Consider the following 19071-nt stretch of genomic DNA (forward strand, 5'->3'; position numbering starts at 1 on the left):
TTTTAATACTCAAAATATGTTATTAAATTTTACTCTTAAAAAAACCTTGCAAGAGTTAAAATTGAATCAAATGTGTTTTAACAAATTTACATTAGCATATTGATACATTTACATTTTCACAGTGAAGTATTGCAGAACATTGACTCTTCACTTTATATAATTAAATATATTATGGATTCCACCCTACTTTTTCTAGAATTTCACCACACCAATAACAGTCTGTAGACTGGTACAGCTACTGTTAGCAGAGTTGATGCCCAGGGGGTATACGTATTGGGGAAGGGGGTTATATCCCTTCCTGAATTCCTAATTCTTTAAATAAATCGGTCATTCCCACCAACAAATGGCAAATGGATAGAATTTGAAAGCAAATAGGGAGTAGAATGGTTCTACTCACACCCCCCCCCCCCCCCCCCCCAAAGCACTCCCTAGCCTCCAATCATTATTTTTTATTACATTTATTTCCTTCTTTTATTTTAAATTGTTTGCATGTTTTTCTCATGTGGATAGAAGGGTGGGTCTCTGTGCCTAGGCTTACTGAATAAAGGGGGCAAAATACTACATAAAGAGGTGGAGCATGTATCTCCAGTGGGCCTGTATTTGCTGACAGTGCTTTAGTCTTGAAAACTTTGAAGAAGACAAATGCCAGTGCACTGAACTACACAGCACTAAAAGTGATGTAATTAAAAGACTCTCAAGAATACTATGATTAATGATTCCATGGTGAATCCAGTATCATATTGCATTAATCTTCTGATAATCCAGCACGTTTGGGACCTTACTGGTACCGGATTACCAAAAATGCCTGATCAGTGGACTGTCTATTCCTTTATCGATAAACACAAAGCTGTAGAGCAGATACTTCTGCAAGATGATGTTCAGCTGCTAATACTGTTCAGCTGGAACATAAGGATGGACATTTCAACTCAAACACAGGCCAAAACTTGAAGTGCATCGATCAATCTGAGCGATCTCGAACTGTGTCAAATGCTCCCAACGCGCAGAGCGCATCCGACTGCCACTCATGTGTGTACTGTAAAAGAGTTTTTCGATCTTGGCAAATTATTACAGTTTTTAACTTAAGTTTGCTTAGTTGGTTTAAGTCTGGACATTCCTAGGTGGTGCTGACTGCTGGATCCAGGCAATCCAGACCGTTGGTTTCTGGTCTATTGGAAGTGGCGGTGATGTCATCCTAATTGTCAAGGTCATGACATAGGCTGCTTAGAGCGGCTTGAAACTAAGGAATTTAAGCCGCTTTTAGGAATTTTCAAGCCATTGACATTTTTGAGGACTAAAACGGGAAATTTTCCCTCAGATGGGAATTTTTCCCTCGAAATAGGAATTTTTTTAGGAATTTTGAGTCCTTTTGAGTTCTTTTTGAGGAATTTTGACACAAAAAATGGCCACCGTGATGTCAGAGCAATTGGTCATTGACCCCATCTTCAATCCTCAGCCTGAAGCCTGGGCTCGGAGGAACCAAACTCTAGTACTCATGTTGTAATGGTAATGCTATTAGAGCCTACTTCAATTTCAGAGTAATTTTAATAAAATTATGTTTACCTCCAAAAATGTTTTTCAAATTAGTATTGTATTGGTGTTTGTATGCTATGTAAACAGGGTAGATTTTAGTGTAAATCGATTAATATTTGTTATTTAATGTGCCTCATACGTTTATGCCCGTATGTATTCTTGATTAAAAAGTGAAAAATTATAATTGACATGGCCCATAGCATAATTATGTGTACCATTTTCCAAATTGTAATGATACTTGTATATCTAAGAAAAATTATATTTTTTTATTAATTTGCAATGAAAGTGTAATTATTTTTCTACAAAATTTATTTAATACATTGCTATTTAATAAATAATTTGTCCTCAAATTGTTTTATTTCCATTTGTCTGAAGACATTTAATTGTATACCAGGCTTACTAATTTTTACTGTTTCTCAATTTTTCTTTATTATGCAATTTTAAAATGTAAATTTGGCATGCAGCATTTACAATTTCTAAAACGTGAGTGTAAATTACTATAAAACTACGTCCATTACTTATTTTTTATTGTACTAGTATTCCTCGCTCCTAATCACTTAGACCAGTGTTTTTTAAATCTGTGGGTCGCGACCCCGAGGGGGGTCGCGAAGCCTTACTCGGGGGGTCGCCGGCTGAAGCTAATAATGCTGACTCAACACTGGATGTCTGAAAATAAACCAGACAATATAAAAGTGAATAGTCAATAAAAAAATATGTACGCGGAACCTTTGCACACCAAAATGAAGTACAATAAAAAGTTGTATGCAAACAACAAAGAAATAAACATCATAAAACATCAACAGTAAAAACAGCAACAGAATAGACTCGACTTGAACTTATCGTTAGCGTTTTGAGGGTCTTAACAACACTTTGTGGAGACTAGGGAAACACTATTTTATTACCTGAATCATAGTATTTTGCTGCTGACTAAGAGCTTTCAACTTTCGTTCAAAGAAATCCAACGGCTTATCAGTTTCTTTTTTATGCTTGGTTGTGAGATGCCGCATAAGCTTTGACGGTTTCATACTCTCACGTGATAAAACATCGGCGCAAATTACACATTGAGGTTTATTATTTATGACTGTGAACCCGTATTTCGAATAACTGTCATCGTAATGTCTATTTTTTTTTGGGTTTGTTTCACCACCACTGCTATTGACACTCGTACCAGATGTTGAAGGCTGCGATCTTTTGAGAAACTTATCCATTTTACAAATGCGCCGAGCAAGTGAAAAAGAAAAGAATGACGTCCGTACTCATCAGTGACTACGCTTAACTGGGTGAGATGAGAGTTGAAACAAAAGGACATTGCGGGCGGCGGCGGGTGGCGCGTGCGGGCGCTTCCTGAAGCCGCAACGACAATGGGGCGTGGCAACGTGGCCGTCGCCGACGCAGTTTGGCCCGCGCGAGTTGGCGTCCAAGTTAAGTCGCACGTAGCCTTACCAACTTACCTCGTACTTACTTTCAAAACTCTCGCGGCTTCCTGCAGAGTGTAGATCCGAATAATAGATAATTGTACCAAAATAGAAAATACCATTCACGTAGTCTTTTAATTAAATAATTTCTTTGTCTTTCTGTAACACAAGGGGGTCGCCGGAATTTTTCAACTAGTAAAGGGGTCGCGAAATCAAAAAGATTGAAAAACCCTGACTGACTATGGTTGATTTCCATGTATTACATCAGTGGTCTAATTTATGCATGCCTTTTTCCTACTTAAATGTTCTAGGTCCAGATCTGAAGCAGTGTTTTGCATGTGGTGACGTGTTGATTGTTTTTTAGCTGTTTGGGAAGGGGGGAATTTTTTCTCTTCGCGTATCACATTATCTAGCTACCTCTGAAATATTCTTTTGTTACCTATGACGATTTGCCTACTCCCTACATATTTTCATTCCAACACTTCTTACTGAGTAGCAAAGGCGATTCGTGGTAAGATTTGTGACCCTTTCAGAGTTAAATTTTAGTTATAAAAATATTTATTATAACAACATATGTTTTTTCATGCCTGTCCGACCTGCAGTACATAAATACCTACAAGGAGAACTACCAGTGATGGTTGACGTCACCCGTAGGGATAGCATGAAGGTGCTCTCCATTTCATCAGACATGACAGCCGTAAATTATACCTACGCCAATATTTATGTTGCAATAATAAATTATTAAACGATAGCTTATTTTGTAAATTTTAAGTACGTATTTTTAAAAGAACAAATTTTTATGAATGCCAGGGACATTGAGTAACTAATAACATAGATTTCAAACATCATACATGATAAATAAAAATGAAGGGGTTATTGAAAGCCACAAACTGCAGGTCGGCTAAAAAAACAAACAAAAAAATGCTTCAGCTCTATCCTTATGTATACATATTTATATGCAAAATACATTCAAATAACTAAAATTAGTGCAATAAGCTGCAATATTTTGTGGACATATATTCAGCGACAAATATAAATTGATTGTATAAAAAGGTCACCTTTTGTATTGTCGTACAGAAAACTATAAATTTTAATCATATATAAAAAAATACCGCTTTACAACAGAAAGTCATGTAATTAGATATTCATTCATATAGCTTTGACAAAATGTGTAAAGCAAGAAATCCTGTAGAAGTGCAAAACCTTTATCGTACAGTATATAACAAAACATTTTTTTTTTACGGGAAGGAAAACTGAATTACTGGCCAACCTCACTGATTGTAGTGGTCAGCTGTGTACGAGAGTTCTTGTGTCATCTCATGGATTAGCATATTTAGTATAAGCATTTCAAACTAGTTGAATATGTTATAATAAATAACTAAAAACTTGATATTACATATTTAGTATAAGCATTTCAAACTAGTTGAATATGTTATAATAAATAACTAAAAACTTGATCTTGCATAACTTGCAGAAGAGACCAAATCTGAAAGTTTCGCCACCAACCCACCGCGGTAAAATGTACAATATGTTTTTTGTATATGTGAAGTGTTCTTTATATTTGTTTGCAAATGTATGCACAAAATTAATATTTATTATAATTCTGCTGGGTTGCATACGGTTACTTAGGGGTATAGAACTGAAATATTATCGAAAATAGTAATATTTATCCTCTTACGTGCTTTGAGGGTCAAACGTTCGAAGAAGTCTAGGGAGAATTGACAGAGAAAACCGAGCGGAAATCTTACTTCTCTCCGAGGCAGGCAGTTGGCTGGCTTCCCCCATCCCCCTTTTCAGGCTCGTTGAAGAACATGACACCCCGCTGGGCAATAAGGAATTCTGAGAAAAGCGCGTTATTTCCCCCTACTCCTCCACCACCACACCCCCTCACCCTCCATAGCTCATCCGTACAGCTAGTGCTCTATCGATGATTTTGGAACTACGTGTGTTGTGTTCTTCCTCTGCGCGCTCGGGAGAAACTCAGGATCATAGCCTTAACCATAATGTGTTACTTGGTGTGCTGTTTGGTTGCAGACACAGTGGCCGTCATGGCAAGCTACGCAGATGTCGTCGTGTTGAGGCACCCACAGCCCGGAGCTGTCGCAGTGAGTATCAGTTCTGCAGAGCAAAGCCAAGTTGTATTGCAGTGAGTGTTCGCTTGTGTTCCTTGGAGGAAGTAGTATTGACTAACTGCAAATAGGCCATAATAGCGTTGCACAGGGTTTGTACGCCTCTTTAATATCCTTTAAAAACGCTTTATTTGTCTTTAATTGAATAAGGACCTTTAAAAATCCTTAGATTTCACTTAATAATCTTTAAAAATTCCTTACAAGGATAAACTCCAGTATTTCAATGTTCTTTTGTTTTCTGTTTGGCAGCAAACATGTGCACAGTACAAGTTACGAATTTTGGGCCACTTGATGGGATTCTATGTATTAAAAATTAATGAGTTTGTTTTTTTGTAATTTGCACCTCACCTTTACATTAAAAAGGTATGTTTTACTGTCTTACTTCAACCTTCTAAATTAAATGTCATTAGTGATCAAATTATATGTTACAGGTGTAAATTGCAGATAGAAACTATGCTTCGGTTAGATATGTTTTCCAGAGATAATGCTGAACAATAAATATAGCCTTATCTGTAAGAATTTAACTAACAAAGAAAATTATTTTTTGTGCATTAACTATTTAACATTTTCGTGAGGTATTTTCTAATATTACAAATGGTTTTGTACCTTTATATAGTGGTAAAGGAGTCCTTAAAAACTCCTTAGTTTTAATTTCCAAGAGGGTACAAAGTACAAACCATGGTTGCAGCATACCACTTCTGCCTTTCACAATATTGTGTAGGTTTGTATCAGGGTAGATTCAGACTTTGATGTTTGGCAGGTTGGAAATATATTTGAACTTCAAAGGGGACAGACTATTTTCTCTGGAAAGTTTCTTATTTCCTCTAAATCCATCCTTTAGATTGGCCAGGAGAGAGTCAGCCTGGTAGCAGCTTATGTGTGCCAACTCCGCCCCCGTGGACAGTAAGGCTCTCGAGCAGTTGGGGTTGCCATGGCTGTGGGAATGTGAGGGATGTGTGCCACCCAGGGGGAGTGTAGGGCAGACCGCAGCGGCCTGTGGGGGTGTCGCAGGTTGGGATGCACTTGAGTCATGGCAGTGTGACGAGGCTCCCGAATGATGTACGCTGAAGTGTCATTTATGGTTCCTGAATCGCAGCAGGTCCTGTTCATTTGTTTTGAGGGTAAACTTTGAGATTTTGCGTATCATAGGTTGGTTGCTTAAAATAATATGGTTGCAAACGACACCCTCGCAACTTGCTAAATCTTACCCACAGCAGTTTCTACATGGAAATGTTACTGTTAATCAGTAAATATTTGCAAATAGATCTTGTGATTAGTGAAACAACCTCATAATACTTGGATGTAAAATATTTATTGCACCTGAAAAATGTTTTTTCCAGGCTTATTGCAATCTTTATTTTTCAGCTTTTTAACATTGCATTCAGATATTCAATTGTTGAATGTTGTGGTCGAGGTTTTGCTCGTTGGCCTTAAACTGGTGCGTGCCCGTTGCCCGGCAGCGCGCCGCCTCGCACTGCCGCAAGCCCCTGATCAACGCCGGGGACGGCGTCGGCGAGCACCCCACCCAGGCACTGCTGGACGTCTTCACCATCCGCGAGGAGATCGGAACCGTGAACGGCCTCACCATAACCATGGTGGGCGACCTGAAGCACGGCAGGACCGTCCACTCGCTGGCCAGGTAGCCGCCTCGCAGCCACGCTCTCGTGTTGTGCAGCTGCGACAGTTCTCTCGGCAGCACAGAAACAAATCAGTGTAGCGTGTAATTTAAAGTGCACGTATCTGTATTTATTTCATTAATGTGGGTTGTATCGCGACGTAGTTAACTGTCCCTATTCTTGAAAGATATGTGTACAATTTCATACTTTGGATATCTTCTAAAATCTAGTTATTATGAGATTTGTCATTTTGCAAAAGTAAGTTAATTTAAATATTTAATTTTAGCACTGCTTTCATTGTAAATATTTATTGAAATAGCTTTTGTAAGTTAAGGCAGGCTGTCTATTATTCTACATTTTATTGTTAATGACAATGACTCCCCTGCCCCTCCAGCGAAACCACCACTCCACACAAGCTCTACCAACCCCCAAAATCTTACCTTAGTCTTCTGCAAATGAAAAAAATAGGTAAAAGAAAGAAGGAAAATGAACCACTGTACCATGTACCAGAAAATGTTGTTCAGTGCACAGTGCCATTTCTGGTTTTCTACTCTGCAGCTTTGTTCTTCCGGATTTTTACGTGTCAAAGCATGGTTTACCTAGTGTGAAAAACATCCTGCACTACTGGTGGGAAAAAACCACACTTATATAAATTTAAGTGTTGAGTTGTAAATATTAAAATCAAAGCTACGTATATAAATGCTACAAGCACTGTCTCTGTTAAGGCAGCCTAGTGTTAAGGTGTGCCTACGCCTGGCCGTGTGCGCGCAGGTTGCTGACGCTGTACAACGTGCAGATACGGTACGTGAGTCCGCCAGAGCTGGGGGTCCCCATGGACGTGGTGCAGTTTGTGGCCTCGAAGGGCATTCCCCAGGAGAAATTCACCAGCCTGGAGGCCGCCCTGCCGGAGACGGATGTGCTGTACGTCACGCGCATCCAGCGTGAGCGCTTCTCCTCGCAGAAAGACTACGACAAGGTTGGTACACAGCGTCACCCGAGCACCTCGGCCGGCAGCATTACATGTCAGCGAGAAGCATTTGTTGAAGTAAACACATTCTCTCTGAAAAGTTTTTAACTTCCTGACCGATTCCAGCAAATGTTAGTGGATTTATTTCTTACTGTGTTTGTTTTGCTTATTATTTTAAATAAATTATCCTGTGACATAAACATGTAGGGACAGCAACAAACAAAAATGTTTTAATTTAATATCCTTAATTTAATGATGGTTATTATTTTAGTATTTGGCTGGTAACAAAATACCTGTTCATACCAAGTGAAGTGTTTAAGTTAATGAAATGCTCAATTTGATAATGTACCCTGGCCCTATTCTTACCTTATAAAGATATAGGTAGTTTCTTATTTTTAATTAAAACATACCAATTTTCACAAATTATTTTTTTGTTGCAAGTAATGCTATCAAAATTATACTATTTCGTTAAAAAAATATTTTTTGGTAAAATTTCAACATCTAATATTATGACTGTGGCACAGTCTTCATAAATAAAGATTATTTACCAAAAATAAAGCCATGAACGGTGGCCTCTACACACGACATGGAAATGGGCTTGTAGCAACACGTGGGGGTGTGTGTGTGTTGCTCAGGCGTGCGGGCTGTACGTGGTGACCCCACAGCTGATGACGCGTGCCAAGCGCAGGATGGTGGTGATGCACCCTCTGCCACGAGTGTTCGAGATCAGCCCGGAGCTGGACTCGGACCCGCGGGCCGCCTACTTCCGGCAGGCGGAGTGCGGCATGTACGTGCGCATGGCCTTGCTGGCGATGGTGCTGACCAAGTAGCTCGTGTTCGCCGCAGACTGCAGTTCAACATTCACATGGACTGATACACACATCCACTTTTTATAATTTTACCAAAAGTTTTGTAAAAACTTGTGTACGGCGTTTGTCTGTTACAATTCTTCCTGTTGTTCGCTAAAGACTGTAGTTTTAAGTTTAGCATTTTTCACGTTTGTATTATTATAGACTGATACACATACTTTATTAATTTTATCAATAAATCAAACACTTATAATTTACACACACAAATTTAGTTAAGTAATTAGTACGTTGACTATGATTGGAGTCTTGATTACGATGGTATTAACTGCTTTTAATTTAATATTTATATGCTATTTTAATATTTTACTGTAATTTTAATAAAATTATTTTATTAGCTAGCCTTTATTTGAGGTACTTTAATTTTATTACTTATTTGACGATCAGTATCAGTATTTGGTGAAGTGAAAACAGTATAAAAAATTTGCTCATGCAGGGTCTTGCTTCACCTTTGAAACCCACCAAACTGACATTGGTTCCTGAGTGCTTATTTAACTTATAACATTCCACTGGATAATTGTAATAACTTTTGTATTGTTTTAATCTGAAATGATAACTGTGAATAAATTGTTGAGATATTTTTATTCTCTCTAGATTAATTCCAGTCTTCCAGTTTGTGATACGTGTATATATGTACACATTGTTTCAGCACACATTGTTTCAATTAGTGATGCACCGATTATACTTTGCCGATTACGATTACCGATTATCAGTTTTTGCGTAAAGTTGAAATAAAAAACAAAGTCTTTTACTAAATATTCCTACTTGAACGCCGTTCTGTTTTCACACGTCGTTTAACATCTTCAAAACATAGATGGTATAACTACAGTACTCAAATGTTTCCTGGAAGGAAGTTCATACTTTGGTACTGCTTTCTCCATTAGTAGCTTAAAGCTTAAACCCTTTGTTGTTGACAATATCGAGTGGCTGCATGTCAACACAGATCATTTCTGCAACAGCTCGAGTCATTTCTTGTGCTCTTTGTTCAGTGAGCAAGTACTTTTTTTTTTTTTTATTCCATGGCTGGTAGTGTTGTTTGTGACAGTGCACGTTTTTCAGGTGGTCTAGTGATATCAGGATCATCTACTTCACTTTCCCAACTTTTATTTATTTTTTCTGAAATCACTTCACTGAAATGAAATTTTTTGCGTGGTTCCACATGTTTGTAGTTGTGTACGACTTCCGGTTCCCGCAACTGTCTCGTGAGATGAGTGTTCCACATATTAAGCATTTTGCTTTAGATTCACTTATTAAATCCACCGAGAAAATTTTCCATATGTCACTTTTCGATCTTGAAGACGTAATTATGTTGATCAACAATTTTGAAAATACAAAGCTAAACTAAATGTGTTTACGTTAATGGCCATTGTCTACGAAAAAAAACAAAAACTGCAATATTCAATATTCATGACTTACTATTGCAGTGACGATTAATCGGCATTGGGTCAATAATCGCAGTTGCCGATTAACCGGCGGCATAATCAGTGCATCACAGGTTTCAATATACAATACTTTTTGTGCACTTGCACATATAGTAGGGTGTATACTGTATATGATACATTATGTTTACATAATTGCTCATTCTGATAATGAAGTACTTAGCCTGAAACTTTACACAGAGATGCTAAAAAATGCAACTTGCAGAGACTTATTTGATGCGGTAAAGCAAGTGGCTGTTCTTGGTCCAAAATCTTGCACGGCTCGTATTTTCAGGGTTCTGTCGGTAAGTTGCTAGTTGACACTCAAGTGATTTTTCGGAGAGATGTTTAGAGAAAGTGTTTTTTAAAGTTTCCAATATTAAATAGCAGTTAAGACCAGAACTGTGAACGTGCAAAACCCTATTCTGTGAAGGCAGGGTCTTGCCTTGCAGTTGTGCACCCAGGCTAAGATGGCGAGACACTTGGCTGTCAACTAGGAGCTCGCTAGCGAAGTCATGAGGCTGGAACTGAACCATCACCCATCACATGAGTGCCATGCCTCTGTGATCACAACCGTCCTTTATTTACATCGTAGTTCCCAAACGACAAACATAGTCACACCTATGTGTAGTTCCACAAACAGTTTTACTATTGGCTGACTTATTGATATATTTAAAGATATTTACTGATAAATTATTTAGTATCCTTAGAACCAAAAAATGTAAAAGTTAAGAGAGTGCAAGAAATAGTAGTTTGCCATTAACCAAACTACTATAGATACGTAAACTTCTTGTTACAAAATGGCCCACAAATATCACTTCCTAAAATAAATATTGTAAGGTGATTCGAAGAATCCCGGGGGTAAAAAAAACTAACATTTAAATAAATATTCAAGTAAGACAAACAAAGAGAATTCTAGTGACTGTAATTACATTGACCTGCACAAATATACTTGCTGTGGTGAGAAAAAATTACTGTGATGATTCTGGGATGAATTGATTCCTTTGCTCCTAATGTAATCTGAGAATTCAGAATTAGTTTGGGAACTGTAGGGGATATTCTATAGAAAAGTGTTGAAATTACAAGTATTATTGTATTTTAGAATGGGTATGAAAATTGCTTCTTCAGTGCATCTGATAAATAAGAATTTTCCAGGCAGAACCAAATTTATTGATCAAGTAAGTTTTTTTTCTGAAAAATTGGTCTCTAGATTGAGGCTTCATCTCCATTTCATTTGGATTGAAATAAAATTAAAGTTTAATACAGACTGTCTTATGTGGATTTATAGGGGTTGGAAAAATTAGCATTTTTTTTTTCTTCTCAAAATTAGCATCTATCTAATATATAAAATTCTCGTGTCACAGTTTTCGTTGCCATACTCCTCCGAAACGGCTTGACCGATTTTGATGAAATTTTTTGTGCTTATCCGGTATCTATGAGAATCGGCCAACATCTATTTTTCATCCCCCTAAATATTAGGGGTAGTCCACCCCTAAATTTTTTTTTTATTTCCAGTTTTTGGTAGGAAATCACCATGGCAACGGCTGTTGCTTTGTTGATGCTTCATTCGTCTCTATGGCAACGGCTATTTCATTGTTAGTGCAGTCCTCATCACCGTTGAAATTTTGCAAGTACTTTAAATATCAAAAATTGCCCTTTTTCTTCAAGTATATATATTTTACAGACTTGAAACTTCACAGTAATGTTCCTTATGTTACGCAGGATGACATTTTCCGAAAATTAGATCCCATAGCATAGGTGGTTAAAACCAGGCAACAGTGGGTACTTTGTCTGCATGAGAACAGTATTTTGCATTGTTCATGCCTTCTGCGTCTCCATGGCAACGGGCATCGCGCGGCAGTGGCGTACCCACAAGGAGGGGCATGTATAATGAGCGGCGCAAGAGTGATCTGCCTGTAGACTGCCGTAGCGAAAACGGGTATATCAGTTGTACGTTGCGTGCACGAGTCGGGAAACCATCGGTGCTATTCATTTTTTCTCCGGTACATTATACAGCATTGTAATAAATTTTCAATGAATTTTTTATATTTACCATTACTGTAAATGGGAGATGTGGCATAATTCTTTTTCCATTAGTATAGCCGTGCGAAGCCGGGTCGGGCAGCTAGTTATTTTATAAATTGGTACCTATTAGGCTATTATTGGGAAATTAGCATTTTAGATGCTTCTCATTTAAAACGTAATATTTACATTCTAAATATTTGTAAACTAAATAGTCATACATACACACAAATAGGTTCAAATAACCCTTTAGTTTACTTTTGTCCAAAAACCACAATTTTTTTTTGTCTGTTTACATTTAAACCACAAAAAATTCTCAATTCTTATTTAACTGAAGAAAAATTGGTACTGCAGTACACCAACAAATATAAAGTTGCAGGTTTAATTCATAGAATAATAAAATAAAAATACTGGATTAATTGGGTTGTAATTTGAAGTTACCTCAGAATGTATGTAACTTGACTGCATCACAGAAGCATTGCTTTATCACAAGGTATTGTCACAAAAATAGTGCAAAGAACGATAACCAGAATAAATGGGGTAAGTGTATGACATTTAAGCTAATTTAGCTTAAAAAAAATAATTTAGAAAATTAGCTAAAATAGCATCTATGTTAGAAATTAGAAAAAAAAGCATATATAGCAAGATGCTGATTTTTTCACGCCCCTACCAATTTAACAGTGGATTTTGTTCAGTTAGTAAGGAATCTATTAAACTGTTAAGATCTCAATCAATTTATCATGGTTTCTTATTTAATTTATATATTATTTGATGAAAACAGTTTTATTTCTGCAGCCAGGATCGTGCATAGAAGAAGGAGGGGGCCATCTCTGCCCCCTTCCCACATCTGTATTCCAGTAATTAATTAACCTTACATCTCCTGTAGTGATGGCCAATATTCTTGCCCTTAAGTTTTTATAGTTATCAGAAAAACTTAATCATTAACCTAACACAAGTTGCATGTCATTCAGCACAATATTAACATACAAGTGCCATTATAAAATTACCTACATTATCCCAAGTGTTTGGACATTAATTCATGAGTCACTATTTTTCTGGGTCTTTAGTAATAAGTGATTTAAAGCTGAAAACTTGGTAGGTAATTAGTAGGGCCCCACTTTCATGGTAAATAAAATTAACAGATTTCATCATTAAAATATCTTGATTTTGTCATTAAAATATCTTGATTTAGTCATAAAAATAGTCTCATTTCGTCTTAAAAAACTGCTCTCTAAAATCATGGAGAAAAATGTAAAAATACAAAACCAATACATAAAAATATAAACCATACTACAATCATAATCCTTAAATTATACTAGTGATTTTGAGTTCCATAAAAGTAATTTTAACACTATCAGTGTTTAAAAATCATTAAAAGAATAGGCCTATGTACATGAATAAAAAAAAACATGTTTTTCCAGAATTCACAATTCAGTCTCCTAAAGTATTTGGAATTTCTTATCTCCGCAGGGTTTAATGAAACGTGGAAGTTAAAAAGCATAGAATAAAAGTATTTTCGGAATTTTTAATTTTTTTTAACAAATATTGCCCAACTATGAAAATTAAAAATTAGATATCTCCTTAAGTATTTGGAATTTCTTATCTCCGCCGGGTTTAATGAAAAAAGGAAATGAAAGAGCATATAATAAAAGTATTTTCGGATTTTTAACATTTTTTTCCGCAAATACCGTTAAACTACATATTTACCGCCTTCACTTTCAAATTCGAGTGCACGATCGAAAACAGTCACTACTTCAGGCATTTTGAGCATACAAGGCTTACATTTACACAAAATCTCTTTCATACGAAAGCGTCACGATCTATGTAAACAATAACATAGACACATTTGCCTTTGTTCTTATTCTTCTCGTGACAATGGCCGGTAGCCTACAACTCACGTAGTTTCTGTTCCCTACCACGTTCGTGCAACTTCGGATTTCTCTCAAAAATTGAAATTAAAAAAATCAATAGGTTAGGTTAGGTTAGGTTAGGTCAGGTTAGGTCAGTCACAACATGCTTGTTTTCATAGGAAACTTCTGATTTAGCGGCTGAAGTGGCGTTAATACCAAAACGCAAAACTTCTGTAATCTTCGTAAATTCTTTCAGGGAACCGAAACTACGCGAGTTGTAGGCTTCCCTGACATGGCTGTAGTAGTAATCTGTGCAGCCAGAGATTAACTCTCACGTTTTACAAAACGTTTTTTGCAGGCGGTAATTTCATTTTAAGGTATCGATTCTCATATTAAATAAACCGTAAAAGGGACCGAGTCGTATGGAAATGTTAAACTGATGAAATACAGGAAGAAAACTATGATTTTAAGCGTAAACGTGATAGCGAAGTATACAACTCAATTATTGAATAGATACTTTTGAACTCAAAACGTCTCGCAAAAGTCGTATTTATACAGTTGCTACTGAAGCCGTTATGTTTGTTTTGATACATGTACGAAGACGAAAAGTGGTTAATAAAGTAGTCTTTAGGTGGAAAATTTGTGTTTAGGAATCTGTACTGATTTTAAAATGTTGTCTATGTTGTTATTGATTTAATTGACCTTTCCAGTCAAAAAATCTTGTATAAGTAGTAAGCAGATTTCGGGTCAATTTCGCGAAAAGGGTTTTTTTGTGTGGAATTTCGTGTTTTAATTAAAATTTCAAACATTTCGCTTTATTTCGCGGTTCGCAAAAATTTCAGTGCCCTAGTAATTAGTTACTTAGTTAAATAGTATTAGACAACTTTATAGAGCCTGTGTTATTTTTCCATAGGACTACTTTTAGTTGACATGATCATGTCTGTCTGCTAGTGAAAGGAGGATCTCGGCACAAGGAACTCTGTTTACACTCGGGACACTTCCTGCCAGCGTTATCTTCTGGGAGGGTTCATGTCACATGGATGGGATTTAAAATGGAGTAAAAAAGACGTGTGCGTTTTGTTTGCTGGTGATATACTGCGACGTTTTACCGGGAGTCTATTGTATTTCCTCCGTTACGCTTTCCGTGGTATCGGTACAGACATTATATTTACGGTTCTCTGTTGCAGTTAATTGACTGAGAACCAGGCCCGACCAATCACTGTTATAAATTGACACAATCCTGGATAATGTATATGTAGTTTTGTATTTAATGTAAAAACTTGTCAAGTTACAATATGATTATATTTTTTATGTCTTATGACACTCTGCCAATGAGCAGGGACAATACTGTATGGTGAAATGTGATAAAATTAAAGTAACACCAAAACAATGTTAATACATACACCATGTAACAACAAAATGCAAGTTTGAACACTGAAGTATAAATAAATAATTAAATTATGCAGCCTTTATAAATAAACATCTCTTTACTCATATTACAGATATTTAATCTTAATATTAAAATTTAATTAATTTTGTCCAAAATTTATAAACAAAATAAACTTGAAACATAAATTATACTTTACTTTTTTTTCTCTAATGGTATTGATACATTTTCAAATAAATACAATAATATTGTGAATATGCAACATGTATCAGCGAAGATTACACTAATTTAATGGAATATGTCTTGAGAAATAGGTTGTAACATTTGTTGAATAATACTTTATATGTATTTATAAAGAGAATGTATGAAAATAAAACCATAAAATATTGTCCTTACCTATGAGCATTCTTGTGAAATAAATTTTATTGCAGGTTATATTGCAAAATAATAGGTCATCCTCTCATCCATCATCAAATGTAAATATTAGAGATGTACGAGTCTTAAAATTTTTTGTTCGAGTCTAGCAGAGTTCAGTATTTGTACACTGTAGAGACATTAAAATATTATCTTAAAGTTTGTTTGCTGTGTTACAAATATATGGCGTACTGCTGGTATTTACATTTTCCAAGTATTACCTCTCTGTAAAATAACCCATACTTCAACAAAATTGCATAAATGGCAGGAAAGAGTAAACAGTAGGAATCTTTCACGGTAATATATTTGTATAATAGTCTTACGTGATTTTATGTTTGTTGCACTTGTCGAATATGTATTGAGTTAAAAAAATACTGTTGAGTCTCGTCCAGTCAAATTCCATAAACTGTACTTTCGAGATGGCCAAGTCCAGTTGAAACTTCTTGCTTGACTCAGCTAGAGTTTCCAAGTCTCGGCCTATCCATTAGTATATATGGTAGTATTGGGATGTAAGGGAGAACCTTCACTTATGAAAATAACAGTAATACGGAATATTGTAACAAAATTTTTATTTTTCTCTTAATAACATCAAAAGCTTATTTTTATGTACAAGAAAACTTGTTCAATAATTTCCATAATCTGCTTAGTGTTTTAATCCATATATATTATTTCACCTTACATTTCTGGTTTTTGTAAAGTGAAGTGTGTGTGGCAACAAATGTAATGAACACACAGAGAGTGCCACAATAATTAAAGAAGAGCCAAACTATGTGTATCGGACATATAATGGATATCCCGGAATGTAGTTGGGGTAATTTTTAATCTCTCTTGCACTTGGGTGCTGTGTCTAATGCTGCCGGTCCTTTCTCAAGTAGGAACTGTTCCATAGTATGTATATTGTTTAATGTTGCGACAAAGACAAATGCTAGACTCCTCAGTTCCTTAACACACACTTGAACAAAAACAGATGTTGCTAATCACTCTTCCTGTTCAACTCTGCCACGTTCAGTATGTAAGTCTAGACCGTTGGCGAGTTCAACTTTAAATAATAGTGTCTTCGTGAAATGCTTGCACCAGTACCCCTGTCGCGGTGGCAGCCCTGTCAAACGGGCAGTGGGTGTCTCGGGGTGCGGGGCTCGGATGGCCCCGAGCGCGCGAACACCGCCGGAGGGTCCGTCGTCGAGTCGGCGCACATCTGGTTCGCGAAGGTGAGGTCGTCCCAATTGGAGCGGTCGTTGTTGATGAAATGGGGGAAGGTGGCTCTCTTTGCCAGGGGCCTCCTGGTGGGGGATCCTCTGTGCTGTTGCTGCTCCTGTGCCCTCTTCCTGCAACACGCACCCTGGCCGGTGTAACTCATCCTGCAGCAATGCTCGACACTTGGCCAGTGCAGGCAATCCCTCTAAACTCCATGGCTTCTAACAACAATATTTAATAACATTTGTTTCAATTTATATTAAATTTTTTATGCAATGTGTAATAATTATGTGAAGTTAGTGTGTGAAAAAAAATACTGAAAATGTTGTTTCTTAGCGAGAAATGATTCTAACAGTAATCCACCTATATAATAGTGCTTGAAATTTATACAATATTGGACTTTTAGTAAGGATCCCTAATGTTATTGATAATATAATATAGCCTATAGCCTTCCTCGATTAAGGTACTATCCAACACTGAAAGAATTTTTCAAATCGGACCAGTGGTTCCTGAGATTAGCGCGTTCAAACAAACAAACAAACAAACTCTTCAGCTTTATAATATTAGTATAGATTTCTCACCAAGTAAAAACCAACAAACACTTTTTTTTGGAGGGGGGAGGGAGGGGGTTGCTCTTAAAGGGTAACATGTCACATCAAGGTCATTCTTGCTTGTGTGTTGTGTCCAATTTAATGTTTCTCTAACTCTCTGGAGTGTAAAACTATAGCGTAAATATAATAAGTTTATGAAAATAATTTTTTGGGGCTAAGAAACAATTTAACACGTTATAGATTATATTCTGCTTTGAATCCAACAGATAAATTTTAAAAGTAAGGAAATATATAAGGACAAAATAAATTTAAAATAGAAAGGCCGGTATCATCATTTAGATTATGTTAAGTAGAACATGACTACTGAGTTAAGCACAGAAGAAATAGTGTTACATTAAATAATTTTAGTTATATTAAAAGAAGTTAAAATTATGTTTATCATATTGTGAACTGACAACCATGTTATAACCTGGATGGCAAAACTGTATGTTTATCTATAGCATATATTTTTGGTTTTATATTTAAAATTTTAAGTTTTACCACACTGAATCAATTCAGGTGTTTATAAGCGCTTCGCTGAAGAATAAAACTGCTCTAAAGTCTCGCAACATTTCCTCTTAATGGTTTGGTTATCCAATCATTGTAACAGGGTTTGGATGTAGTTGGAAATTCTCTCTGAAGCCTGGGCGTCACGCCCAACTGAAATCAACCAGCCGTGTAGTTGGCTTGCTTCACAGGAAGTGAACAAGTGTTACACTCTACTGTTTTTATATGTCCTCCAGTGTCTCACTTTCACCTGAACTCATTGTGCTTTGCAAGTCGGTCGTTCGCACGCCCCGCATCTTGCTACGATATCTACTTCTGCAGGTACTAAACATTTAGTTAGAGAATGCTGCTATCATCATGTACTTTTCCAACACTTTGCCTTGTGTCTAGCGTTTATTTATTCAATTGCATTTCTAAATCTATTTGTAATCAAATTGTTATATATTCCTTAAAAGTGGTTGGTTATGTAATTAAAAACTAGTTAGTTGTACAGCACCTAAGGCACACGATGAATAATGATGAATATAAGAAGCACTGAAAAATGCTGAAACTATGACGCTATGCATATTATCTCTGCGCCACGGACTCTGCAACATTGCTAGGAGGTACAGGTTAGCAAAGAACAATGAAAATGTTACATTGTAAGTGAATGAAAACAGAATTCATACAGCCATTGCAGAGTCAGTTAAGTGATAAGCATATTTATATATTTATTATTGTTAATATACCATTGTGGTATCGCAGGGCCGGTGCAAGGAGTTTTTTCGGTACATGCGAGATCTGGATTTGGCGCCTATATATATATATATATATATATACACACACACACACACACACACACACACACACACACACACACATATATTAGTGACTTCATATATTGGTGCAAAGGCGCATATATATATATATATATATATATATATATGCGCCTTTGCACCAATATATGAAGTCACTAATATGTGTGTGTGTGTGTGTGTGTGTGTGTGTGTGTGTGTGTGTGTGTATATATATATATATATATATATATATATATATAGGCGCCAAATCCAGATCTCGCATGTACCGAAAAAACTCCTTGCACCGGCCCTGCGATACCACAATGGTATATTAACAATAATAAATATATAAATATGCTTATCACTTAACTGACTCTGCAATGGCTGTAT

General features: G+C 36.4%; 2 protein-coding genes across 3 annotated transcripts in view; one reads left to right on the top strand and one right to left on the bottom strand.

The window, feature by feature from the left end:
* Positions 1 to 9107, top strand: part of LOC134530556 (multifunctional protein r) — a 163279-nt gene extending 154172 nt beyond the window's left edge. For both annotated transcript variants that reach the window (XM_063365482.1, XM_063365483.1), the window contains exons 31-34: positions 4980 to 5050; positions 6535 to 6713; positions 7462 to 7666; positions 8293 to 9107. In XM_063365482.1, coding sequence (XP_063221552.1) covers positions 4980 to 5050; positions 6535 to 6713; positions 7462 to 7666; positions 8293 to 8487 — 650 coding nt within the window. In that variant the 3' untranslated portion in view covers positions 8488 to 9107. The remainder of the gene's footprint in view (positions 1 to 4979; positions 5051 to 6534; positions 6714 to 7461; positions 7667 to 8292) is intronic.
* A 7052-nt stretch (positions 9108 to 16159) lies between these two features.
* Positions 16160 to 19071, bottom strand: part of LOC134530558 (uncharacterized) — a 37955-nt gene continuing 35043 nt past the window's right edge. Inside the window, exon 3 of the mRNA XM_063365484.1 lies at positions 16160 to 16939. Within this exon, the coding sequence (XP_063221554.1) occupies positions 16717 to 16939 (223 nt within the window). The 3' untranslated portion in view covers positions 16160 to 16716. The remainder of the gene's footprint in view (positions 16940 to 19071) is intronic.

Source organism: Bacillus rossius, chromosome 3 (genome assembly GCF_032445375.1).
Source record: "Bacillus rossius redtenbacheri isolate Brsri chromosome 3, Brsri_v3, whole genome shotgun sequence".
NCBI lineage: Eukaryota > Metazoa > Arthropoda > Insecta > Phasmatodea > Bacillidae > Bacillus > Bacillus rossius.